This window comes from Prunus dulcis, chromosome 3 (genome assembly GCF_902201215.1).
Source record: "Prunus dulcis chromosome 3, ALMONDv2, whole genome shotgun sequence".
NCBI classification, from domain to species: Eukaryota; Viridiplantae; Streptophyta; class Magnoliopsida; order Rosales; family Rosaceae; genus Prunus; species Prunus dulcis.
In genome coordinates, this window is record NC_047652.1 from 23989842 (window position 1) to 24015707 (window position 25866).

General features: G+C 37.8%; 5 protein-coding genes across 15 annotated transcripts; 3 read left to right on the top strand and 2 right to left on the bottom strand.

Moving 5' to 3' along the window:
* Nucleotides 1-370: 370 nt before the first annotated feature.
* On the bottom strand, nt 371-8144 carry LOC117621414. 8 transcript variants are annotated; one of them, XM_034351874.1, is made up of 11 exons: nt 7795-8142; nt 7025-7108; nt 6810-6904; nt 5326-6174; nt 5048-5144; nt 4801-4959; nt 4584-4699; nt 3950-4463; nt 1543-3864; nt 1388-1463; nt 371-1072 (listed from the first exon to the last, which is right to left on the bottom strand). In XM_034351874.1, exons 1-11 carry the CDS (start codon nt 7874-7876, stop codon nt 643-645), a joined length of 4824 nt encoding a protein of 1607 aa, XP_034207765.1. In that variant the 5' UTR covers nt 7877-8142; the 3' UTR covers nt 371-642. The 8 variants fall into 8 exon arrangements, with proteins under 8 accessions (XP_034207765.1, XP_034207764.1, XP_034207766.1 ...); XM_034351873.1 differs by having other exon boundaries at nt 1543-2265; nt 2359-3864; nt 3950-4699; XM_034351875.1 differs by having other exon boundaries at nt 7043-7108; nt 7795-8141.
* A 683-nt stretch (nt 8145-8827) lies between these two features.
* LOC117623348 (60S ribosomal protein L7a-2) lies at nt 8828-10999 on the bottom strand. The gene is made up of 7 exons (XM_034354290.1): nt 10927-10999; nt 10744-10791; nt 10426-10627; nt 9750-9919; nt 9524-9652; nt 9339-9431; nt 8828-9229 (listed from the first exon to the last, which is right to left on the bottom strand). The coding sequence occupies exons 1-7, from the start codon at nt 10927-10929 to the stop codon at nt 9098-9100; spliced, it is 777 nt and encodes a 258-aa protein (XP_034210181.1). The 5' UTR covers nt 10930-10999; the 3' UTR covers nt 8828-9097.
* A 196-nt stretch (nt 11000-11195) lies between these two features.
* LOC117621374 (actin-related protein 2) lies at nt 11196-15640 on the top strand. Its single transcript, XM_034351809.1, has 15 exons — nt 11196-11357; nt 11641-11751; nt 11923-12057; nt 12148-12219; nt 12343-12421; nt 12713-12762; nt 12961-13064; nt 13175-13243; nt 13356-13419; nt 13680-13748; nt 13940-14023; nt 14120-14178; nt 14770-14836; nt 15047-15130; nt 15276-15640. Exons 1-15 carry the CDS (start codon nt 11316-11318, stop codon nt 15354-15356), a joined length of 1170 nt encoding a protein of 389 aa, XP_034207700.1. The 5' UTR covers nt 11196-11315; the 3' UTR covers nt 15357-15640.
* A 949-nt stretch (nt 15641-16589) lies between these two features.
* LOC117623319 (omega-hydroxypalmitate O-feruloyl transferase-like) lies at nt 16590-18614 on the top strand. Its single transcript, XM_034354251.1, has 3 exons — nt 16590-16833; nt 16990-17466; nt 17561-18614. Exons 1-3 carry the CDS (start codon nt 16831-16833, stop codon nt 18419-18421), a joined length of 1341 nt encoding a protein of 446 aa, XP_034210142.1. The 5' UTR covers nt 16590-16830; the 3' UTR covers nt 18422-18614.
* Nucleotides 18615-19373: 759 nt separating this feature from the next.
* On the top strand, nt 19374-25740 carry LOC117622758 (UPF0400 protein C337.03). 4 transcript variants are annotated; one of them, XM_034353529.1, is made up of 8 exons: nt 19374-19701; nt 21507-21643; nt 22072-22319; nt 22717-22836; nt 22959-23106; nt 23631-23770; nt 23863-23898; nt 24579-25740. In XM_034353529.1, the coding sequence occupies exons 2-8, from the start codon at nt 21568-21570 to the stop codon at nt 25347-25349; spliced, it is 1539 nt and encodes a 512-aa protein (XP_034209420.1). In that variant the 5' UTR covers nt 19374-19701; nt 21507-21567; the 3' UTR covers nt 25350-25740. The 4 variants fall into 4 exon arrangements, with proteins under 4 accessions (XP_034209420.1, XP_034209419.1, XP_034209417.1 ...); XM_034353528.1 differs by having other exon boundaries at nt 19374-19647; XM_034353526.1 differs by having other exon boundaries at nt 19392-19701; nt 22953-23106.
* Nucleotides 25741-25866: the final 126 nt, after the last annotated feature.

Here is a 25866-nt window from a genome sequence, read left to right on the forward strand (position 1 = left end):
AGAGAAACAGGAGGAGAAGAGAAACTCAAGTGCAACGTGGTGGGTCTAAATTTGCCGTTGACTATGATATGACTGGCAACTTATTACGCCTTACGCGTATATAGCAAGCCAGAGGCTTGAATTATAAAAAGCCATCCAAATATTTTGGGAGGGGAAGGCTTACGTCCAGCCTCGCTGAAATCATGTATGTAATGTAACATCATCTTCTTAATTTTTTTTTTTTTAAATTTCCTTTTTTCCTTTTTATATTGTTGAAATTATCATCCAAGTGAATGCACCATCTGCAAAATCCATTTTCCGGATGATTCGTCTGTCATCTCATAAGAAATTGATAATAAGAAAATAATAATAATAATAATAATAATAATAATAAACCAATTAAGGACAGTTTGTTGTAAACAATTGTTCTTTTCATTGATACACTGGTACAAAAATTGGCACTTGTCAGTGACCTCTCTTCCTCATGTACACTATTCCGGTCAACCACCGTAAGGTTTCAAAACTACGTAGATGCTCTAACTTTGAAACAAGAATGGATAACTTAAAAGGGGAAAAAAAATCCTAAGATATCTATGTTTCTTAAATTTGCTGTACAACTTCTATACCAAAAAAAGAGAAATCTTACAGGATGCAAAGCATGTCTCAATCATCAAGTCGATGGATCTCGCCCATCAGTATCCGGTTGCTGGAAACCTTAAAACCAAGGAGAGCAGGATCAATCTGCCTTCCTTTCTTCCCTTTCTTCTTGCCACTTCGCCCCACGTGGCTACCTCCATCAGACGACTCCAATGCAGATGCTGCTCTGTTGGCTGCATCAGCCTCTACAATGACTGGTTTCTTGAGCATGTCTATGAATGATGTCTCGGACACAGAAGCATCACTGCAAGATGAAGTCCTCCTAAATTGCGCATCATTCTTGCTAGATGCTTGAGTATCAGAGACAAGGGTTGCGGCTGGATTTCTTTGCTTGACAGGCAGAGATAATGCTGCCTCAGACAAGACATCCTGGGAAGATAAAACCCAGCGTCTATGCAAAGCATTGTCAGACCCCTTGGTTATAGCAGGAGGCAGCCTGTCAATGGAGCATAAAGAATACAATGAGACTGATAATAGTCTAACAGGAAATTCAGAATATGCATTAGGAGATATCCCTAATGTGCAAACTGACAACACATAATGAAAATAACACTATAAGTGTTTATTAAAGGAAACAAAATCAGTTACATCCACCAGCTAATTGCACATCACTAGAGAATCATGAATAATCGAAATGACGCACATCCGGATACAAAGTTAATGCAAAGTGACCATAAACCAAAAAAATCAAACGAAAAGGTAATTCTATTACACAAAGAAAGGAAAAAAAGAAGAAGAAAAAGAACACTACCTCCCATTAGAAACCTCTTCTCCAATCTGTTTATCTAATCCTGTCTCTGAGCTGTAGAAGTTCCCACATCCACCACCTGTACCATTTAAAGAGTTTCAAACTCATTTAAAATGAAAATGAGATTAACTAAAAATTAAGATCATTTGACAAATTACCAGCACTGCTTAGTGAGCTATGCCTGCTATGGGCATTACTACGAAGTTCCCCGCAATCAATTGCAGTTTCTTCTTGGTCTGTCACGTTTCCTTCGTACCCTGAAACTGACCTGTTCAACATGCCTTTCACCCCCTGTTTCTTCCAATTATTACCCTCCAACTCTGATACACCATCACTCACAGCTGATTTACACATGAAGCTAGTATCCACATGAGAAGTATGAGAAACTTCCCTAGGTCCAGACAAGAACAGCTGATCCTCCATAAATGCTCTGGAATTAGATCTAAAAGGAACTCTTTCACTAGTTGCCAGATTGCTTGACTGTTCATTCATACCTACACCACCCAAATGGTCCTGGAACGAGACACTATAGTTGGAATTCTGTGGTCCTCCTGTGTTCATACCAACTGGTTGATCCCGGAGAAGACTAAATGGAAGATGTACAGACCCTCCCCCACTTCTGGAAGATGATAACTGATGCTGATAATCAACTTCTGATAACTCTGTAGATTGATGACCCAGTTTTTGGTGAAGGTCCATCAAAATTTGTTTTGAGTGTTCCCTATCACTGTTAGCCCACATATTTGACTCAGCAAAAGCCATGGTAGCTTCTGAATCTCGTCGTTTTTGTTCAGCATCAAGATGCAAATGCGGTCGATGTGCTTCAATGCAGCTATTTTCCAGCTGTCCGCTGTTCCCACAGGGCAAGCGTTCCAAACCAACTGAATGAGAAGAAAAAAACTCATCAGAAACCAGTTGACGGTTAGAGGGCATCCCCGAAGAAATGGAGTCCTGTTTATCAATAGAGCACTTACGCCGATACTGATCCTGCAAATCTAGACCCTGCCCACATGCATTCTGAATATCAAAGTTCATCCCATGTCGCTCCCGTGAGGCATGATTCCAGTTGAGATGGCTTAGTTGCTGTTCATGGGTGGGAAACCTCTGCTGTTGCTGGTAATTTTCTGAAGAACTAAATGCAACCATCTGAGCCTGGTGATGGCCAGTAGGATCCCTGGCAACATGACTTGCTTCATCTGCAAACCGAGGACCACCTAAACGTCTTTCCCCCTCCATCTGCAGCTGCTCCCTCAATGCCACAGATAACTGCTGTGCTTGCAACTCTTGCTGCTGAAAACGAAGTTGCAGCTCTGAAGGGTGCATATTCCCTTGCTTGGCCTGAGATATGAGGCCAAGAAAATCAGTCTGTCCAGGGCGTCCTATATTTGCTTGGATGATCTGCTCTAGCAATGGATCTTGTATGGAGGAATGGGAATGGTGCAAGTCATTTGGAAATTGCTTCCTTAAACTTAATTGATTTAAAGGGTTGCCATTTGTGGCATCAATCTTCCATTGCCCATAACCAGAATCAGACATCTGTTGATGCAAAAATTGATCAAGGAGCAAGTGCTGAGTTTGAGATTGCTGTTGTTGCTGCAGTTTCATCTGGTGATGGTGAAGCTGCTGCTTCAAGTGATGCTGTTGCTGAAGCTCCAGCTGACGCAGGCGTTGCTGAAGTTCCAGCTGACGCTGGTGTTGCTGAAACTCCAACTGACGCTGGTGTTGCTGGAGCTCCAACTGACGCTGACGTTGCTGCAGCTCCAACTGATGCTGATGTTGCTGAAGCTCCAATTGGTGATGCTGTTGGCGAAGCTCCAACTGACGCTGCTGTTGATGCTGTAGTTCTAAGAGATGTTCCATATCTGCAACAGGTTGATGGAAGGGCTGGATATTAGGGTTATTGCTGTCAGAAAAACCAAATCCAGGGAATTGGTCTACACCAGTCCCTGCACCATGCGCAGCAGGAAGCAGAGATGGATGGTTCAGCTGCTGAAGCCCTTTTTTTAGTAACTTCTGTGGCATTATATGCTCAGCAAGGCCAAAGCCACTGATCTCTTTCCCCATGCGAGAAAGATGGTGAGCATCTAGAGAACCCAGACTAATATTAGTGTTATTTCTTATATAATTATCAGACTGTGTATCCACAAAGGAAGGTTGATCAATCATGGGACCAAGGGGATTCTGACTAGCAATAGTGGCACCTCCCTCAAAGAAAGAATCTCTCAACTGAACCTGATCATCCATGCCTAAAGACGCATGGGATGATTGAGCAGACCTTAAATGGGAACTACCTCTAAGCTCCGACATCAACAGGCCAAAAGGATGCAACTTATCATTCTGCTGACTAGGCAGGTTAGTTTCTGAAACTTCATTTGAAAGGGAAGGAAGGCTAGGAGAATTTGAAATTGAGCCATGAATGTCCGCTGAAGACCTCAAAAGGCAATCACTGCTACTTTTAGGCCTTCCAGGAAATACAATTTCTGTATACAACAAAAAAGAGAAGCAATTAAAGTGACAACATAGACATAAATGACAACATAGAAAATGATAAGACGCATAACACACCTTCATCTTCTGCAACAAAATTTTGAATGCTTTGATTGTCAAGGTACTGGAGTTCAGACTGATAACTATGGTTAGGCATTCTTGATTGAACACTACCACTTGAGGTAGCCTCCAATACAGATGGAGTCCACTGCTGACTATTTAGAATATTAGACCCCCCGTAGTTAGGTGCAGATATTCTCTCTTCCAAGCTGCCTTTAATGACATCCAACGGCTCTAGCTTAGCATGCAAACTAGAGTTAGAGACATATCCAGATTTAGTTTTCAGATGTGGCATCACGTCACCAAGTTCTTGATAAGGAGATCCATCGGGGGCATCAAACAAGCGGACTGGTAAGTCGATTCCAAAAAACCCTTGCTCAAACCATGCGATTATGTCAATCCCCAAGAAAGGTCCCTGGGTGTTCCCTTGAGGATCAAGGTAGCACAAACTTAAATCCTCGGGTGAGACAATTCTGTCCGACACATGTGCCTCGTTGCTCTTGACATAGTGACGATCACTGCTTGAGGTTTGCTGTAAAGATGGAGAATAAAATAAGGAACTTGGATTATTAGGAAGCTGGCTATCAATTTCAACTGTATCTGATTTAACATGGTCCAACAAAGGATGCTTCTGCAAACCAAAATATCCCACCTCCTGGTATCCAGAATTTCTCAGTTCAGTAACGTCATTGCTGAGGCCATCAATCCCTCCATCAGCCAGTGCTTTGACTGTCAGAACTTTCTGCTCACCTTCAGTAGCAACACTTTCTGGAAAAAAATGGAGTGTTTTAACATACAACACATGACAACAATACCAATAGTATCAAACGAAGGAACCAGAATATTAGGTTAAAACTGCTTTTCCTTACCCTTTAAAATATGCGCCTGTGAGCCACAAATAGGTGACACCTCAGGACCAGTAACTTGAAAAGAATTGTTTAAAATGACCTCTCCAGTAGATTGGACATTTTGTTCACTGTTAGCTGCAAAGTTTCCTTCCTCTTTGCTTAAAGTGACATTACTAGTTCCTGAGTAAATGAGAAAACTTGTATCAGAAAAAAAAAAAAAAATGATGAGGATTATTAGGCATGAGTCCAACAGAATGCAACTTAATACCTTTAGAATCATCATTTAATACATTCTTGTCTTTAGGGGAGTTGTATAACACTCCACTGCTAGTAATGCTTCCCTTCAATATATCTCTCAGACAAGCCTGAAAGCATCACATCAGTAAATAATGGTGATCAAAGAAATATTTCACCACTTGCTTATTTAACTATGATAATTAGAGAGCAAGTACGTTATCAAGAAATAAACATGTCATAGATTTCTACACATATATATATGCAAGCATGTGTGGATATTTAAAAAAATTTAGTATATAATCCATATACCTCTTCATCTGCATCAGGTGCAACAAAAGCCAATGGCTCAGTAGAGCCTACTTGGGTTATTTGTGATACATGCTCCATCCCATCAGGCATGGAATCAAAAGTTAAATCAATCTTTTGCTTACGATAAATGTCAAGGAGTTTGCCCCTGGGGTAGCAATACATATTGAGAAAGGGACTAGCTTTTCCTAATACAGGTCTGCCAATCTGCAGAGTTCCGTTAGTGTTTGACCTCCCTCGTCCAGCAGTAAATCCTACTTTTTCCACCTGTCCTCTGGCCATCCCAAATCCTGGTGCGGCACGATATGGGGCTGCCCCACCTGATTGAACCTCCATGCGATGGCGTGGCCTCCACTTATCCCGAGAATCACTATCACGTTCAGAAGCTGTGCGATTGCTATTGGAAAGAGACTGCTTGTCAACATGAATATCTTCCTTCTCAACATCTGTTTTTTTCTCTATTCGAGAGTCCTTGTCTTTATCTTCAGGGCCCCACCTTGATGACCATTTGTTATCTCTTCGGGATTCATGCCAGCGGTCAGAAGACAGTACTTTATTTTCAGTAACATCCTTAGTTGAAGTGGCACCTAGATGGCGATCTTCTGCTCTACCATCAGTAGTAATAGTATCCCTAGTTGAAGTGACACCTACACGGCGATCCTCTTTCTTGTGATCCCTCCTACCTAGTAAGCCTGTTTCCCTCTCCTCCTCACGCCAGCGGCGGGTAATATCTAAATCAGGTGCATTCCTCCTCCAATCTTTTTTGTCCTGAGATGCATCTAAACGCCAAGTGTCTCTCGAATTGGGATCAGCAGAGTTTCCATGAGGCAAAGAACCAGGTGCATGCATTTCCTGTCATTTTTATCGGTATTCAAAAATTGGTTAACTTTTAATCACTAGTCAACTATGAAGACAACATGCACTAAATTCTTCTAATAGCCAAAAAGTTAAGATCTAAAATTGGGTCCTAGCATAAATCATAGTTTTTTTTTTTTTTTTTTCCCAATTCAACTGATAGATCAGATGCAGGATTTAACACATTAAGCAAACCAAGAAATTGAATGGGCAGACATGAAAACGCAGAACGACAAAAGGGTATAGAAAATACAAATTGAGAGGCTTACGACCACACTAATGCACTCAAGGTACTAGAATTTCATAAATTATGGTGTGCAGAAAGTTAAAGCTTTTTTAAAAGTGTAGAAGGAGGGAGAGAAAGAGAGTTAAGATATCAAAGTGTTCTATGAAAAAAAATATATATATATATATATCATTTGAAAAAAAATTGGACAAGTGTAGATGCACTTGTATTAAGCCACACTAACATTAAAGATTTAGTTAAAATCACTTTATTATAAACAACAGTAGAAAAGAACTGAAACACTGGACCACAAAAAACAAATATACTTGTATATATAGCTTATTGAAACAGCAATAAGAGCAAATATGGAAAAAGAAAAAAGAAAAAAGAATTGCAATGTACATACTCCTGACGTTCCAGTAACTAGTGTCTTGGAATCAACTGGTTTAGCGTACAGCCATTGTGGAGACAAAGGTATGCTGCTCTCCGATGCTACTTGATCTGCAATTAAGATAATAATAAATAAATAAATTTACACGCACCTGCGGTATTCATGATAAAAACAGTAAAATGATAGCCAATAAGGTGAAGAAAATCGCATATGTGGAAAACATTGCAAACTTAGAAAAGGAGCACAACCACCAATTGACTCATCAAGGGAACCTGTTAGCGCCTTCCCCTCACCATTTCCTTCCAAGGCTTCATCTAACATGGCAAACAGAGAGATACATTTACTTAAATTTTTGGAAAGCAGAGTGTCCATAATATGAAAATCCAAGCAGTTCACCCACCGTAGGTAAACTTAAAATAGGGGGAAATAACACTGTTCGATACACTACTGAAATTCTAATGAAAATTACAAGCCAAGGACAGAAAGACTGTAACACTGTACTACCAATGAAAGACAAAGGACAGGAACACCCTGGCAACAGAATAATCCCAAATTTTGTGTTCAAATAAACAACAAAACACAATGCAATAACAATATCATGAACATCCAAAAGCTCTTAATGCATGAAATATAAATTATGTATATACATGTAGGCGTACATGTATGTTATCTGAAGATAATATAAAACTACTAAGAAAAAAGAATCAACAACACCAACCAGCTGGACGAATAATAGATATAGAAGTATAAAGATATGTATGTTAATATGAGATATGTATAAACACTTGTATAGGTACACTGACGAATTATTGCAAACAGGACCAATTTGTAATAGCGAGAAAGATCGAGGAGAAAAGAAAAGAAAAGAAAAAAAAAATATATATATATATATATATATATATATATATATATATGCGAATAACAAGAATGAGAATGATAAATAGCGAGAAAGGAAGCAATGTGAAGAGATATGGATTGAGAAAAGCCCAAGAACACGAACCGTTGGTGGAGAAGTGTCCATCGGCCATGTTCGCGGGGAGGAGATCTTGAGGAAGACTGACTTTTCCGTGGGCCATCGGCATCCAAAACGATTCGAATTACAGAAGATTTCCAGGCAAATGTCGGAGAAGAGAGCGCGCAGCTAATTGTGCTCGAGATGAGGATAGAGAAAGAGGAAACGAAAATAGCTTCTGCAATCGAACACTTGCAGATGACGTAAATTACACGGAGACAGACAGAGAGAGATTTCTAGGGTTTGAGGAATTGCAGGGCTGGCGAATGAGAGAGAGAGGGTGAGGGTTTGGGATGTGTATGATCAGAACAACCGAAGCGAGTGTATTTTTGTGGAGACCTTGCAAAACTCTATATATGCAATTAAGGCACTGGAATTTGTTTTTTCAGTTTAAAATTTTAAAATATAACGAATTTTTTATTTTGGGAAAAAATAATTGCAAACTTTCTTCTTTTCTTAAATGTGTTTTGTCTTCTAAAATTGCTATCTTTGTACTCTCTTGCTGCTTATTATTTTTTTTTAATAAAGCATGTCTTCCAACAACAAAAAATGTTAATTAGGCAACATTTTCGCATCTATAAACGAGTTTTAAAAGTACTAAAATGAGAGAGGGAGAATTGCATAATCTTTAAATTGCATCAAAAGAAAGAAAAAAAAACTAATACACTGAAGGTGTAATAAACCCTAAATAAATAAATAAAACTTTAAAAAACGTGTCCACTCTTCTTTCACCACTCTCTCTTAAACAGAGTCTACTTAAAGATAATAGGTTCGTTCTCTTTTAAAAAAAGAGATAATTGCCCTACCAACTAGCCAAACCCACATATATGCAGGTAATGGATTAGTTAGCCAAATCCTGACCAACTAGCCAAACCCGCATATATGCAGGTAATGGATAATTAGAGTAAGTTCAATTAGGGTTAATCACAGCTAAATGAACCAAAATAAAAAATGGAAAACCATAATAAAGAAATGGTAACCAAACAGAACCTTAAAACCCTATTCTATTCTATGACAAAGATACAAGAAATATCATCGCACAGAAATTGTAATCATGAAATGTCAAATAAATGATAATCATTAGAAAGCCCAACAGCCGTAACAAAAAGGGCATGTCCATGAATAAGTCTAACCCAAACAGCTAAACAACATTGCAGCTTTAACCTCAGACGCATCCTCAGGAAACAAAACCTCTGCTGTTGATCTAAATAAACTTGAACAATCACAATTCTAGAACCAGACTAGGACAATCTTATCCTAAGTGAAAAAGAAATTCAAGATCAACCAAAATTTAATTCATCCTTTGAGCAGCTTCTTTTGCAAGGAGCCTCTCTTTCGCCCTAGTTTTGGCCTGGGATTTGGAACCCATGATGCCGCCACCCCACTTTTTCCTGTACTCATCATACTTGTCATTGAAGTTGGCCTGCAACAACCAAGTGAAATACCACGGATTAAGCATTCAACCAACCAAAATACAAACAAGTTCAAGCAACAGCATCAAAAAAAATTGCATAAGGTCAATTCTACCATACCTTGATTGCCTCTAGCACCTTGCTGAACTCCAATTTATCTTCATTCTTGACTGTTGTCAAGCACAAAACTGATGCAGTTTTCTTATGGACAATCTGACACAAAAGTAAACAAAAGTTAGTTCGGTCCTAAATTTTTGTCAAAGAGCTCAAGAAGGAAGAGAATGCAGACATGTAAGTAAAATTACCGATCCCAAGCGCGCTTTGCCCTTCACTATGCAATATGGGATTTCCATCTTCCTACATAATGCAGGCAGCCAAACCACCAACTCTATTGGGTCAACATCATGTGCGATAACAACAAGCTGGGCTTTGTTCTGCAAGCAAAATGCAATTGAAAAACAAAAATCATTACACAAATGCGAGCGCATTGACAAGGAATATAAAACACATGCAAGTGGCAGGGAACAAGACCTGCTCAATGAGGTAGGTGACATGGTTGAGACCATATTTCACAACAATAGGTTTTTTGGCTTCAACAGTTTTTCCCTCAGACTCTGCTTGTGCCCTTTTCAAAAGGCGCTCCTTCTTTGCTGCTTTGTCTTCTGGCCTATACTTGAGAAGCATCTTGAACAGACTGGTAGCTGCACAAAGGTTTAGGAAACAACGTTCTAGTCTCAGTATTTCCACAAAATACAATGTACATTATACATACAACACATCAAGCATCAAATCATGAAAACAGGTTACAAGGCATAACTAGATACAATTTCAAACAAGTCCAGGAAACAACCCATTATGCTAAATGTTGGTAATAGCTAGCAACAACATTCCACATTTCCTTCAACATACTGCCGAACTTTGGGATTGAACAAAATGCACAGCAACATGGAAAGTATAACGCAAAAGTGGTATTGCAACATAACACAGAATTAAGAAACTTGTCAATGGCAGTCCTGAACAGACAAAAAAACTGCTCAATAAACTTATTGATCCAATCTAAATTTCAACCACACTGTCTAATGTATGCCCAAAAGAAAAACCTAACAGTTATATTTAGATTAACAAACAATCATCTCCATAAAAATAAATTTTACGGAGAAACAAAAAGAAAAAGAAACAAGAGAAATGTGAGGGTTAACATGATTACCCAGGTTCTTGTCGAGGGTCTTGGTGAATTGGTTCAAAGCTGGTGGAACCTTCAACCTCTGCTTCAGGATCCTTTTCTTCCTCTGAACTTGAACAACCTTGGGCCATTTCACGAAACGGGTAAGATCTCTCTTTGGAGGCAATGCCCCTCCAATCCCAAACTGCTTGGGACGTTTCTCGAACAGTGGGTTCACCACTTTCTCCTGTAGCCACCACAAAAAAAACCATCACAATCACTATATACAACCTAACATTCATCTATTAAAAGAAGCAAACAGCAAAAATCATTATACAATATATTGACATAAGAAATACGTACCGTCTTCTTCTTCGCTGCGACTGGAGCTTTGACACCTCTTTTCGGAGCCTGCATCGATTAGGTTCAGAAAGCACAAGAATATGTTAAAAGGAAACGAAGACGTTGATGATTAAATACAAGTTCCTATGCAGCCAGAGCTAAAAATGGGAGACAGATGTTGATGAAGAAGGGTCTGCTACTCACCATTTGCGCAGGCTGCTCTTCGAGTTTGCTGGGTACCTCTGAAACCTGCGAACGGCGTAAACCCTAGAAGAAGGCCTCACGATTTATATATTAACTAACTGCTCCTTTACGGGCTGGGCCTTGAAATGAATTAAGCGCTGGCCTCGTGCATTACCGAGTCATTCAATAGTGAGGGCCTTAATAAGTCCATCTAGGCTCAATTTCAAACTCTGGGCCCCGGGCCCAAAATATAAAAATGTAAACGAAGATACGACGTCGTTTGGCATCACGACCACGAAGAAAGCCTGTCACTCTTTGCTGCAGTTGGACGCACTTCGGTTTGAAGAAATGCGGTAGATGAAACCAGCAAAAACGGCAATAGCTGCAGCAACTGTCAACAGCAGCTGAACATGAACAACCGAAATGTCGTCGTCTGCGACAATGGCACCGGGGTACTCTTCTCCTCTGTCTAACTTTTCTTGTTTCTCTCACAAGCACAGTAACGCACAGTATTCTAATCTGCGTTGAAAGATTTCATCGATCCAGCACATATTGACACTTTCTTTCTTGGAAGTTTGTTTGGTGTTCGTAAATTTGGAGATAACTGATTCAGAGGCAGAGCTGAAAATCAAAACTTGACCTCTGTTTTGGATCTGTAGGTGTTAGAATCATCATCATCATCATCATCTACTTTTGGTTTGGTAACTTTGTCAAATTTGTTTGCTTTAATTGCAGTATGTGAAATGTGGCTTTGCTGGAGAGAATTTCCCTACCTCTGTGTTCCCTTGCGTAGTTGGAAGGCCACTGCTTCGCTATGAGGAATCACTCATGGAACAAGAAATCAAGGTTAATACTTATCATTACTTTTTGGACACAATTTGCACTCTTTGTAGTCCAACTTTACTCAAGGTTAAGAATTTTGTATGTCCTTAATTGGCTCATCTCCTACAGCTTGTGATTTAATTATTAGTTCTGACAGCCCTTTTTTCCTCCCTTAAATTTTATAAATGCATTTAGGATGTCATTGTTGGAGAAGCTTGCGCAGAATTTCGGCATCAGTTGGATATAAATTACCCGGTTAACAACGGCATCGTGCAAAACTGGGATGATATGGGCCATGTCTGGGACCATGCATTCTACAGTGAACTAAAGGTAAACTTCTTACTGTCCTTGATTGTCAATTTTGTTATTATAGTTTCATCCGGATTGTTAATAACTCTGTTGCCGGGTTTGTGTCAACAGATAGATCCTACTGAATGTCAGATACTACTCACGGACCCGCCTCTCAATCCTTCAAAGAACCGTGAAAAAATGGTTTGTTTTGCAATCTATGTACCATTAAGTGCCTTTTTTTTTGGGTAATCGTATCTGTACCATAATAAATATTGTGAATTATGGCGTTAGCATCTCATGGTTTAGCTTGATTCAACATTTCAGGTTGAGACCATGTTTGAGAAATACAATTTTGCTGGTGTCTTCATACAAATTCAAGCTGTTTTAACATTGTATGCTCAAGGTGCTTATAAAGATGATTAAAGGTTAAATGTTTATATTGCTGTTTTCCCCCCCACTTCTTTTATATCTCCCTTTCTTGTTTAGTTCTTGTTATTCCTACAAATAAGTAAGTACCTTTGTATCTACCATGCTTGGAAAACGTTGATGGGGAGAGCGAAAGCACTAGTGTGACTTGCCAGAATTATATGTTGGAACAATCCATAACATACTATAACAACTGTTGCTACTTATGTTTAGCTATACTTTTGTTTCTTTCGGACATGGGCTTCAGCATTTCCTTGTTTTTTTACAGGTTTGTTAACAGGATTAGTTATTGACTCCGGTGATGGTGTTACTCATGTGGTAAATTCCTCAAGCACATCTTCTACGTTATGTATTAAGAGTATTCAGAATAGCTTGGGTAGTGTACACTTTGTAATTATATGTTTGAGCTGGTTAGTTCTTGGATACTCCAAAGGAATGGAAATCATTTCATTAAACCCATTGAAGGTGAAATAAACTCTATGTCAAATTTGAGATATTTTTGCTCCAACCTCCTAGGTTCCAGTAGTTGATGGCTACTCATTTCCTCATCTTACAAAGCGAATGAATGTAGCTGGCCGACACATAACATCCTATCTTGTTGATTTGCTCTCAAGGAGGGGGTGAGAATCAATTGCTTATAACTTAGTAAGATCGATATGATTTGTACTACCGTTGGTTCTACAAATGAAACTTTCTTTTATATTGAGAAATTGTAACGTTTCTCCTGAAGGTATGCAATGAATAGGACGGCTGATTTTGAGACTGTCAGGGAAATCAAAGAGAAGCTCTGCTATATAAGGTAAACAAAAAATCTTATTCTATATTCCAATGTTGTGGAACTTCTTTTTTTTGGGTGAGGAATGTTGTGGAACTTATTGATTGCACAAATTATTATATCCAATTTCATGTAGTTATGATTACAAAAGGGAGTATCAATTGGGACTTGAGACAACCATACTTGTGAAGAATTACACTGTAAGTTGGTTTTCTTAGCATCTCATTAATTTTCAGAGTCATTTTTATATATATGTTCAGTATCCTATTTTCATGTATGTCAATGTGTGCTTGCTGTGACACCAGTAGTTTCTTTCAATTTACATTGGTAAAATTACCTCATTGAACAACCATTGTTGTTGTTGGTTTTGGCCTGTCTTTTTTCTGTTTGGTTCCCTCTTTAATCAAGAGTTATATATTTAGTTTGATCTTAATTCACTGATATATGTTGGTTTAATCAGCTGCCAGATGGAAGGGTGATTAAAGTTGGCACCGAAAGGTTCCAGGCTCCTGAGGCTCTATTCACTCCTGTAATTTTCCAATTTTTCTTGCTCTTCTCTTGATATACTCAACTGAATTGCTCGAATATATTTGCTTTTAGTCTTCAGAGTGATATTACCACCTAAAATACTGGTTTTTGGAAAATTTAAAAAAAAAAGATTATAACACTATTCTGACAGGTTGAAGGTTTTGAATATTCATTCATGTTTTCCTTGTACAGGAACTTATAGATGTCGAAGGTGATGGGATGGCTGACATGGTTTTCCGCTGCATTCAGGAAATGGATATTGACAACAGGATGATGGTACTAATGTGAATCCTCTTGCAAATGAAATGAGCATTGATTAACTCTTTATTTGTTTGACGACATTGATTTATAATTTTAATGCATCTTGTGCAGCTCTACCAGCATATAGTTTTAAGTGGAGGGAGCACGATGTATCCTGGATTACCCAGTCGGTAATATCTAACCCTTCATTGCATCAGAAGCTTCTTATTTAAAGTAGTTTCTTCCAGTTATATTCAACATGCATGTATCAAGTTTCTGTATGTTTGATAACCTAGCATGAAACTGAGATTACTCTTTATTCCACACACCTTGATCATTTTATTATTCCTTTTCCTGCTCCACTAAAGTTAAGACAATTCACGATCGTCCTTTTTCAGGTGCATAGTTTACAAACCACTGTTTACTGTCCAAAAGCCTCATAATATTAATGAAGACTCTGATGGAGTGTTTAGTTTTCAAATAATTTCCATACCACTGGCCATATGATTATTTGATTTGCCTTATTTGAAAGAAGCCTGAAATAGTCAAACATTGTAGTATCAATAGTCAGCAATTTCACTTTCCTGGAATATCAGTCCATTTGGGATTAGACAGCGTATTAAAGGAATTGTAGAAAATTTTAGAACCTTAAAAATAAAATCCATGAGTTACTTTTTGACATGAAAAACCAAGTGAGTTCTTTTTCATCCCAATGGCATTGTTTTTCCTTATTAAAAATAGAGTTAGGAACATTCTGATATTAAATTTTGGTGTTTCTTCAGTTTGGAGAAAGAAATACTGGACCGTTATCTTGACGTTGTTTTGAAGGGTAACAAAGATGGACTGAAGGTAAGATACGAGTTTTGTGTTTCATGGATTAGAAAGAGAACAACCATAGCTTTGAAAAATATGAAACGGGGAACGTGCTATTGTATAATGTTGGTATTAAAGGGGTAATAAAATGATGGTGGTTAGGTTGGGTAAATCCTGGTTGAATCTGTCATAATAGACTGAGCTCAGTCGGTCTCTTTCTCATGCTCTAAAATTTGTGATGAACAGAAATTGCGATTGCGAATTGAAGATCCTCCACGAAGAAAGCACATGGTGTATCTAGGTGGTGCAGTCCTTGCAGGAATTATGAAGGTACGTGTCATTGCTTGTTCTCTCTATCTTTGAGATCAAATTTTTAAATGATGTCCCTGGTGCATTCTTGTTTAGTTCTTCCCATATCTGAGATGGGTAAGTGCAAGTCATCTAAAAATTTCAATGTGGTGGTTAACGCATGCAGGATGCTCCTGAATTTTGGATTACCAGGGAGGATTATCTAGAAGAAGGAGTTGCTTGTCTAAGCAAGTGTGGTCAGGCATGACTTTTCGAGGTCAGTTTGCCACCCTCTTAGCTGTTTGGAAGAGTGACACCTGACAAGGAAAACCATGAGAGGTTAAGACATCAAAATATCCAATTTGTGTTCTGACTGAGTAAGCTATAGGTGTTTTGAGTAACCGTGTTTACTACCCTTGGTAGCTATGTTATGTATAAGCCTAGTGCAAAGAGTTTGTGTGATAAGAACCTATCAAGAGTTGTATCCTTATGGCTGGAATGTATGACATTAAAAATGTAGAAAATATTGTGTGTTTTTTAGTCTGTCTCCAATACAATTTATTTCCTTGTTGGAGAGTGAGGAGTAACCATATTCCACGCCATTGCCCAACCGCAATTGCAGACTTGCAGCCCATATACCCTGATTTTCTTCTCATAGTGCTGGTGAGAAAGAAGAACACGTCTTCTCTTGGTTTTTTTTTCAACCTTTATTGTGAAATAGGGAAATGGAGTTATATAGATAGGTCGATCTTATCCTTTAAAATTCAGATAAAGCAACGCACTTACGCCAGAGAACATATCTCGCATTTGAAAACTGCTTCTTCTGTTGATCAAAAAGAAGAAAAAATAAAATAAAACAGTTGCGTCTTGTTCTAGAGTCTCGTCGTTTTTTTCACTTGATAAATATTTCATGACATAACCTAAATCCATTAGAATACTCGCAGTTGGTTAATAATTCATCCTTTCCCAGTAGCCTTTTTGGTTGTTGCTCCTGCTCTTGGACTTGGTCTTGAAAGTTATAAGCAACTCTAAATTAAATTATGCATGTCACTGTGTCCGTTATAAAGCAACCTAATACCTATTGAGACAAAGATATTGAGGGTTTTATATTTTTGTTTTCACCTTTTTGACCAAGATGTGTACCGGAACTTGGCATCCTACTTTGAATAAAATATCAGCAGATGCAGACCGGCCAAAAAGAAAATTATACTGATGAGAGCTGAGAAGCAAATATTATTATGGCATAACTTGTAAGAGACCAAGCAAAGCAAAGCGAGTTTTGGATACCAACCCCACCAAATAAGCCCCCACCCTTCTCCCTTGTGACAGTAGATTTCTTGGCTGGTGTGTTAGGTTCCAGTACCAGTGGCCTACCCCCACCGATCTGGCATATCAAGATTCAGGACCATCTCCATTGTCCATTGTCCAAGAAGAAAACACCATTTCAATTCAACACACAATTCCGTAGCATTTGCCAAAAACACTTGCTGTGCTCAGATTTCAGGCACAACTACCTGTCCCTTTCACATTATTATCTTCTTTTTCTTAAACAAGTAACACAACGCTTGTAAGTTGGGCCACTCCCTTTCCCTTTTCTATAATAACCCACCTCCTAATTCATCACCCCAAACCCATATTCTGTGAGAGATTCTGATCACCATCACTTTTTTGGTTTTCTTGAATTCACTTCTCACCATATTCCTTATTTTCACAACTGTCCTTCGCTACACCAGTTTGCCCACATGGTTTGTTTTCTCATAAGCAGATAAATTGTGCATTAATTTACTATCATTCAGTTTTTTAGGCCATAAGCACTTGGTTTGTTAAGTTCTTTCCAACCAATACAAAAATATTAAATAGATTGCTTCTTGTTCTCTGCATTTCTTGATATTGTGTTTCAGGTTGCTGAACTTGGAGAGTCTGCTGCAATGGACAACAACTCTAATGGCGGCAGCAATGTGTTCCAACTAAGAGTGAAGCAAGGAGAGCCAACTCTGGTTTCCCCTGCAGAGGAAACAGAGAAGGGTTTATACTTTCTCTCCAACCTCGACCAAAACATTGCGGTGACTGTTCGTACTATTTATTGCTTCAAGTCAGATGATAAAGGAAATGACAAGGCAGGGGAAGTGATCAAGAATTCTTTGAAGAAGGTTCTTGTCCACTATTACCCTCTTGCCGGGAGACTAACAATCAGCTCAGAGGGAAAGCTCATTGTAGATTGCACCGGTGAAGGAGCTGTTTTTGTCGAGGCTGAAGCAGATTGTAGAATTGAAGATATTGGAGACATAACAGAGCCTGACCCTGAGACTCTTGGACAGCTGGTTTATGATGTTCCTGGTGCCAAGAACATACTAGAGCTGCCTCCTCTGGTGGCTCAGGTTTGTAATTAAAACCTCAACAATTAATTTCATTTCTTATCTCTTGAGTTTAAATTCATAAATTGAAGTAGTCATGGATCATTCATTCTACCAGGTGACTAAATTCAAATGTGGAGGGTTTGCTCTAGGCCTGTGCATGAACCACTGTATGTTTGATGGCATTGGCGCTATGGAATTTGTGAACTCATGGGCTAAAATTGCCAGAGGTTTGCCATTGACAGTGCCTCCATTTTTAGACAGAAGCATACTCAAAGCACGGAACCCACCAACTATACAGCACCTGCATCAAGAATTCTCAGAGATTATTGGCACTTCCAGCACCAGTAATGACCTTTCTGAAGAAAAAATGCTATACAACTCCTTCTGCTTTGACAGTGAGAAGCTTGAAAAAGTGAAAATGAAAGCCAGGGAAGACAGGGTTCTTGACAATTGCACTACATTTGAAGCTCTCTCAGCATTCGTGTGGAAAGCTCGAACCACAGCTCTAAAACTGTTGCCTGAACAACAAATAAAGCTCCTATTTGCTGTTGATGGGAGGCGTAAGTTCAGCCCACCACTGCCAAAAGGGTACTTTGGCAATGGCATTGTGTTGACAAATTCCATCTGCCAAGCAGGTGATCTGCTGGAGAAGCCACTGTCACATGCAGTTGGGCTGGTTCAAGATGCAATTAAGATGGTCACTGACAGTTACATGAGATCAGCAATAGATTATTTCGAACTGACAAGAGCTAGGCCTTCTTTGGCCTCCACCCTCTTGATCACAACTTGGTCTAGGCTGTCCTTCTACACAACTGACTTTGGCTGGGGAGAGCCTGTACTTTCAGGTCCAGTGGCATTGCCTGAGAAGGAAGTCATCTTATTCCTTTCTAATGGGACAGAAAAGAAGAACATAAACGTGCTTTTGGGTCTTCCAGCTTCTGCTATGAAGGTGTTTCAGGAACTGATGAATATCTAGATCAACAACAGCAATAATGAATTATTTTTCAAAAACGCTTGTATTTCCAAATTATTGTTACTTGTTGTAATATTAGTATTTGATGTGGACTACTGCCATGTGACTGGTCAAAGAAAAAGTAAGCAGAAAACTTGTGTAACACGTGTCATGGTATTAATGATGGATTTTATTTGCTTGTGGGAGCTTAAATTAACGGTGGTCCTGACTTAATCAAATATCAAATTTCAAGGTTTCCATGATTTATGTATGAATCTCCATTAATTTAACAGATATTTAGTCATATACTCATTCTTAGCACTACATGAAAGATATAGATAAACTCTACATAATTTAATTTCTATAAACAAATCCAAAAAAAACAAAAAAAATGAAAGCTATCCTATTGAATTTAATTTTGATTATTAAATTACTTTGATACCCTATTTAGTGTTTTGGGTTTTTTTTTATGAGGTTTTGGGGTTGAACTTGTTTTAAGAGATTGATGACAATTTTGTAATTTACAATAAGTTAAAAGCCTCTTTGTTATGTTGTAAATGAGTTTTTGGTGTGTTTTTAAAGTCCATTTCATATAATAAAAAATTATAATTTTGACTCTTATATTGGGTATAATAATAAATCTCCCTTCATTTAATACGTTAGCATTTCATTTCATTATATCTTAAACTCACTTTGAACCTCGGTTTTTTTATAATTAGTTAATTATTAACTGTCATGTTACGTTTCACATTAGTTGATAATGAAAAATCGAGATAATAGGGGAAAATTGAAACAAAATATTATTCTATAGGGAAAGTGAGAACAACCTCGGACAGTCACACACGTGAGAAATTGAGAATGCTATACACATACAAATTTAGATGAATGCGTACGACGTCGTTGCCTTAGCAGATATGCGTTTTGTACTACTTGACATTCACGGCTAAAACCCCTAAGAATGGAAGGGGTGATTTAGGACGTATAAAATCCCGACCGTACTGTAATTATCAAAAGAGAATCCAAGAGAGAGAGAGGAATAGCCGAAGCAAAACTCAAAAAACAACCCGTTAAACTTGAAAAAGCCTTCGTCTTTGGGAGCTTCTAAGTCCGAATTCAGCTGGGTCAGCTTCGTCTCCATCCCTCCAACTAATCCCGTATTCTCATTCCAACCGAAACCCAACCATCCATGGATGAACTGCTGCGTGCTAGCTGATTCTCTCACCCCACCACATTCTTAGAAACACAAAAAGGTGCCTACTTCAAGCTTTAGGGTTCCAATTCTTAGTCCTCTTGTTTTCATTCTGGTAATTATGCTTTTTTATTCCCTAATTCTACTTTAGGGCTGTAGTTGTAGTCTCATGCAAAGCCCACGAATGTCTTCCTCTCTTTTTTTCTTATGCTTATTTGAGGATTTTTATTTATTTTTTGTTTGTTTCTGAATTTTGGAGTAACATTTTTAATAACTGCTTTAATTGGATAGGCAAAGTTAGGGATAACATGTAGATAATGGGAAAAAAGAAAAGAAATTTTGGGGTTTGGGTGAATGCTGCTTTCATTAATCTGTTATGCTTGGTCATTGAGTATTTAATTTCACTGTGATTAGTCATTGCGGTTTGGGTGAATTAATTATTTAATTTTACTGTGATTGGTCATTGAGTATTTAATTTTGAGTAACTGCATGATTCTGAAGATGGAAACCTTATAATCAAACATATTTGATGTTTGGTAGTTTGTAGATACCATGAGGGAGTATCATGTGTTGCAAAATTTGGTAAAGAAAATATGAAATTGAATGAATTGGCGTAGAGAATCAGATTCGGAACAATGATTCTTGCTTGTTTGTCTTTCTATCTTTTTCATCTAGAAGTTATTGCCAAATTGTAGATTGTAGTGCACAATTCATTTGGTAACACTCTTATTGGTATATACAATGAAGATTTTACTTTCTGACGTTAACCACGGAAGGAAACTTCTCATTCATTCCTTGCTTAATCATTACATGTCAACTATCCCAAAATGAAGAAAAATGCAATACCTAACAGGCGAACACAACGTCAAAACCAATTCTTGAAATCTGGCATCAGATCGTACGGAATTAGCAGCATCTAGATCATCTAGAGCAACTCTCTCTTATTGATGAACATATGCTTCCAAACCTAAAGCCTGAAGATAAACTATCTAGCCCAAGAGAAGGCCCAAGGGCTGCCCAACGGCTTAGATGTATCGTCTGAAAGTGTAATAAAATCCTTTTTCATCCATCACTCTCACAAATGGTTTGAAGTGTATAGGCAACACCGCCATCGTTAAATCTTACAATTTCTAGATATGGAGTGGATTTTTCTTTATTTATTAGAGATAGCCATCTAAATCGAGTTTTTAACTGTATTATCTCCTCCCTCCGGAATCCAAGAATGGACAGAAGTATGAAAATTGAGGAGGAAGCTTTGTCCCATGTTATGAAACAATTGTGTACTGCCAGTTAGCACACAAGTATTGTCTTTATTGTTTTCTCATAGTGGATATTTTCCAGGCTTTATACAGGCCTAACAGCCAACTCCAGATTCAGAGTCAATTCACTGTCTATATTTTCTTTACTATACCTGTCTAGATTTAAAAACATTTCTATCTGAATATTTTTTTTCGTTGTTGTTATAGGCTCGTTCCATGCCCTTGTTTTAGGTGAAATGGAGAGGAAATTATCCTTTCAAGCTCTGGTTTGGGTACTGGAATCATTATAAAGTTTGAAGAATTTATCATAGGAAGCACTCATAGTCTAAAATTGTGAACATGAAGAAAAATTGCTATGTTATTTCTCAAAAAACATAAAACCTGTACAAATAACAAATCAATGTGAATCTATTGACTCTAATCATGGTCCATGGTGATGATGATGAACTTGACTGTTTGCAACTTGCAAATGCGAGATTTCCCATTATTCAGGCCAACCATTGAGTTTTCTAAAGATTTTGTTTAACTTTTCAAATTGTAGCCCTGTAAGTCTTACTAATCACATGAAACTTTGTTCTCAATATGTTGTGCCTCTAGCTGTCTTACTAGGTGAGGATATGTTTTCTATATATATTCAAATGTTTATTTGTTTTGCGTGAAGGTTTTCTCAGTTTAAAAGCCTGCATTGTGCCTCGTTAGTTGGACCAAATCTTACTGGAATCATGGGAAGTACATTTAATCCGCAGATTTTAGTGGAAAAGCTAGCCAAGCTCAACAACTCGCAAGCAAGCATAGAGAGTATCCTCTTTCTGACATCATATGGAAATCAATGTTTTCTTTAGAATTTTTTAAAGTATAAATCTAGACCATTTTCCTCGCTGTTTTGATTGATATAGTGAGTCAGGTTTCTATTTGTGGGATAAAGTAGCACCCTTTTGTTTCATAATTCTCTTACATATCTCATTTCTTTGAAATTTTGGGGTACCTATGAGGATTTATTTGTGCGGAAAGCTTAATTGGATTTTGCAATCCATTGTCAAATCCACATATTCAATGGATTTTCCATGTCAAATTTGAATTCCTTTACCTGCTACTCCATGATCACTGTTTACTTTATTGTTGAGTTGATATTTATACTTTCTAAGTAGTTCAATTACAAGTTATAACTAATACTTGTTGTTATCTTTGGTGTTGATTACTTGGATGTTCTCCTTAATGCAATTAAGCTTTATCACATTGGTGCATTTTCCATATGAATAAAGCAAGACAAGTTGTTGAAACATGGGCTAGGCAATTTCATTCCGCTCCACGTGAGCAGAGATTGGCTTTCCTCTATCTTGCAAATGATATTTTACAGAACAGTAGGCGAAAAGGTTCAGAGTTTGTTGGTGAATTTTGGAAGGTTCTTCCAGAAGCTCTTCGTGATGTAATTGAAAGTGGAGATGAATTTGGAAGAAATGCAGCACAACGACTGGTATAACTGTGTAACCTCTTTTCTACATTTTTTTTTATAAGAGAACCAATTGGAATCAGTTGTCCTGGAGATTGTTTTATTTTTTCTTGAGAACCTTGAGAAAACCATAATTTTATCAGTTTATAGGGTGCATTGAAGGACTCGAGTATGTAGAAACATTGCAGCATGATGCATTACATATGTGTATGTATCTGCATCATATACTCTTTTTTCTTGAATGTTTGCAATCGTGTCTCCCCAATTGTTATTTTTGTTTGGTATTTTCATCTTTATTATTAGTGGGTGAAATGTGTGTGTGTATATATATATATATATATATATATATATATCAAAATTTTATACTAGAGACTAGTATGGAGCTGTTGCTGATTGTTCTGTTTCCATTTTTTACTTATAGGTTGGTATATGGGATGAGAGAAAAGTTTTTGGCTCTCGGGGTCAAATTCTCAAGCAAGAGTTTGTGGGAAAGCACCTGGAAAATATTAATAGAAATGGGAAGCATTCGGGTGCCAGACTGGTAATTCAAATTGTATATGCCTGTATGGTTGTTTGAGCATTTATTTCAGTTTATAATTTGATGGTTTTTTTTTTTTTTTTTTGGGTCTTTTATTGTTTTGTTAAATTTTTTAAAAGAAACAGCCTGCTGGAACTGCATTGGACAAAATAGTTTCAGATTACCAAGTCATATATGGGCAGATGGATGAAGACACTATATTGAGCAAATGTAGGAATGCTATTAGCTGTCTTGAGAAGGTAGATAAGGAAATTGGTGGTGATTTCAATTCAGGTATACCCCAAATGAGTAAATTCTTGAGAATGTTTCTCCAACTGTGAACATGTGTAATGTTGTGATTTATGTGTATTTGTGTTTGCATTTAACTTAATATTGTGTGCTAGATGAAAAACAAACTGTATTTCAGGTTACTTATATAAGATTCTTTACAGATATTGTTATTTAGTATTTTGTAATTTCAAACAGTGAGATTACAAAAAAGTATAGTGTTAATTTATTCAGAGAGGAAAGAGAGAATTAATGAGGTCGACTTTTTGGGATGCAATTTGGGGAGGAAAACAGTGGATTGGCTAGATTTGAAAGAGAATGTATACACATGTAAAATTTATTAAGATTATGAATTATTATGTTTATGTTTATGATTAACTTGTTTGGTCTTTTTTTTTTGGGTCTTTTTTTCTTTTTTGAAAAAAGACAATAATTGCTGTTCTTTTTTATATTCTTCCCACTTAATTTATACTTGAATGGGTCATCTCTTGTTAGAACTTTCTTTGTCCTGAATTGTCCGTCTTGACTAGGGCAATTTCATGGATCTGTATTTGTGGAGGAGGTTCAAGGGCAGAATGCTGTACTGAGGGACTGTATTGAACAACTAACAGCAGTAGAATCTTCAAGAGCTAATCTTGTGTCGCACCTGAGAGAAGCTCTTCAGGAGCAGGTTGGTTGGCAGACACAGCAAAATATCAGAATTGTCATTGACTGTATTATGAGATTATGATTTTAGGCGAACTAACATGGTTTTGTTGTCAGGAATTCAAGTTGGATCAAGTCCGAGACCAACTTCAGGTTTGGCATGCATATCAATCATCTCCTTTTGTTGTGGAAGTATAACTTAGCTATACAAATGTTTGTTAGTTTATCGCCATCAGATTTAAATTGAATGCCGAAATATATAAACTTTATATATACATACATAGGTATTCAAAACAAAACAAAATGGCTCCTGGTAAAACTCTCCATATATATTTATATGCATAGATGTAAGTATTCATAATTGGAAACTAAAGTTAGATTTGTAGCCTTGGAAATTATTATAAATCTTATGTTAGATTTGTAGCCTTGGAAATTATTATAAATCTTATGCTTTATATGCCTTTCATTTGGGAATCATATGTTGATTCATTGTGGTATTCCATTAGGTTGGCTTGAGCACCCATCCTTGTAAGTTAGGTTGATTTGGAATGCCCTGCATATTTCATCATATATCACTCCTTGATTTTGCATCAATTTTATGCGCCTTCATTGATTAATTGACTGATTATGCAAAATTTTGTTGCTGTATATGAGCTTTGCATCAAATAACTCATAGCTATATGGTTTTGCAAATTAGATTAGTAAAAAGACACTTGTGATCTGCTAATTATACATTTATACATAATTGTTTCTGTTGCCATTTACAACAAACTCTAGTTGTATAGTGTCTGTACACCTATTAACTTAAGCACTATACATATATTGTTTTCCAGGCTGCACAATCCCAGTCAGAGCAGGCCACTAATATCTGCCATCGGTTATTGAATGGCAACAATATGCAGTCGGCAGCACACCAGAGCTCAAAAGAAGCTCATACCTCTGTAGCACCCCATGGCTTTATGGCGGTAGGTAGAGAACAATCAGCTCCAGTAATGTACACACAGCAGGTTCCTTTTCCCGAAAAATCTGGTCATGTGGAGGATGATCCCCGCAAGTCTGCAGCTGCTGCAGTGGCAGCAAAGCTGACCGCATCAACGTCCTCAGCCCAGATGCTCTCTTATGTGCTCTCCTCCCTGGCATCAGAGGGTGTTATCAGCAATCCAATTAAAGAGCCTTCTGGTGATTATCCACCCGAAAAGAGGCCTAAGCTCGAGAATGACCAATCGTCATCTTATGTACCACAGAGCTCTAACCCATCTCCATCTCCTCCCATCCCACATTCTAATGTCCCTACGACCAACCAACAATATACTCCTAGTGAGGCACCACCTCCTCCATCATCTTCTCCTCCACCATTGCCACCATTACCACCAGTACCACAATACCCAGTGTCCCAATATATGCAGGGCGCTGTACCATACAGCTACAGCATGACCCAACAACAGCCACCACCCTCAATGCCTGATTACCCAGCAGGAGCTCCAGTAAATGGCATTTCTCCCTTCATGGCACCAGAAAATTCTTATCAGAGTTTTCAGGGTTCAGATGGAAAATTCTACAACCAGCAATCATCCATGCAAATGACGCCAATTTCTAGGCAATAAAATTCTGTGTTTCAGAAGAAGGGAGAAGGTTGTGTGCTGTAGGTGACGGGGAAACTCAATTGGGAAAGAAAAAAAAAATTAGTTAGTGAAGCTTCCATTTCTCCCTGCAATGTGCCTCTAATTAACTACCTAATTAGAAATGCACATAGTAAATGTCTGTAACTTAGTATTTTTCAACTGCTTAATTTTGTGGATGTTAAATGTTCATTCAATGTTGAATGGAGAAAAAGGATATGTTGGTTGGGTTTTAGGGTAAAATTCAGATACACACACACACCCAATGGATGAAGTTTGGAGAGATTTTATTATACAAGTTTCTGTAGTTTACTTCCTGTGACATTGATTCATTCCCTGTGATGATTTGTTTCATTATATTCATAAGTGTTAATAACTTAATGTTGTCGTTATTGTTTGAATAGAACTTATGCAACGTTAAACCTTGTGCTTAACTATTTTTAGATGAAAAAGTGTTTGGTTTACGCTGGGAAACAAACACATTGAACCTTATTCCAATAGA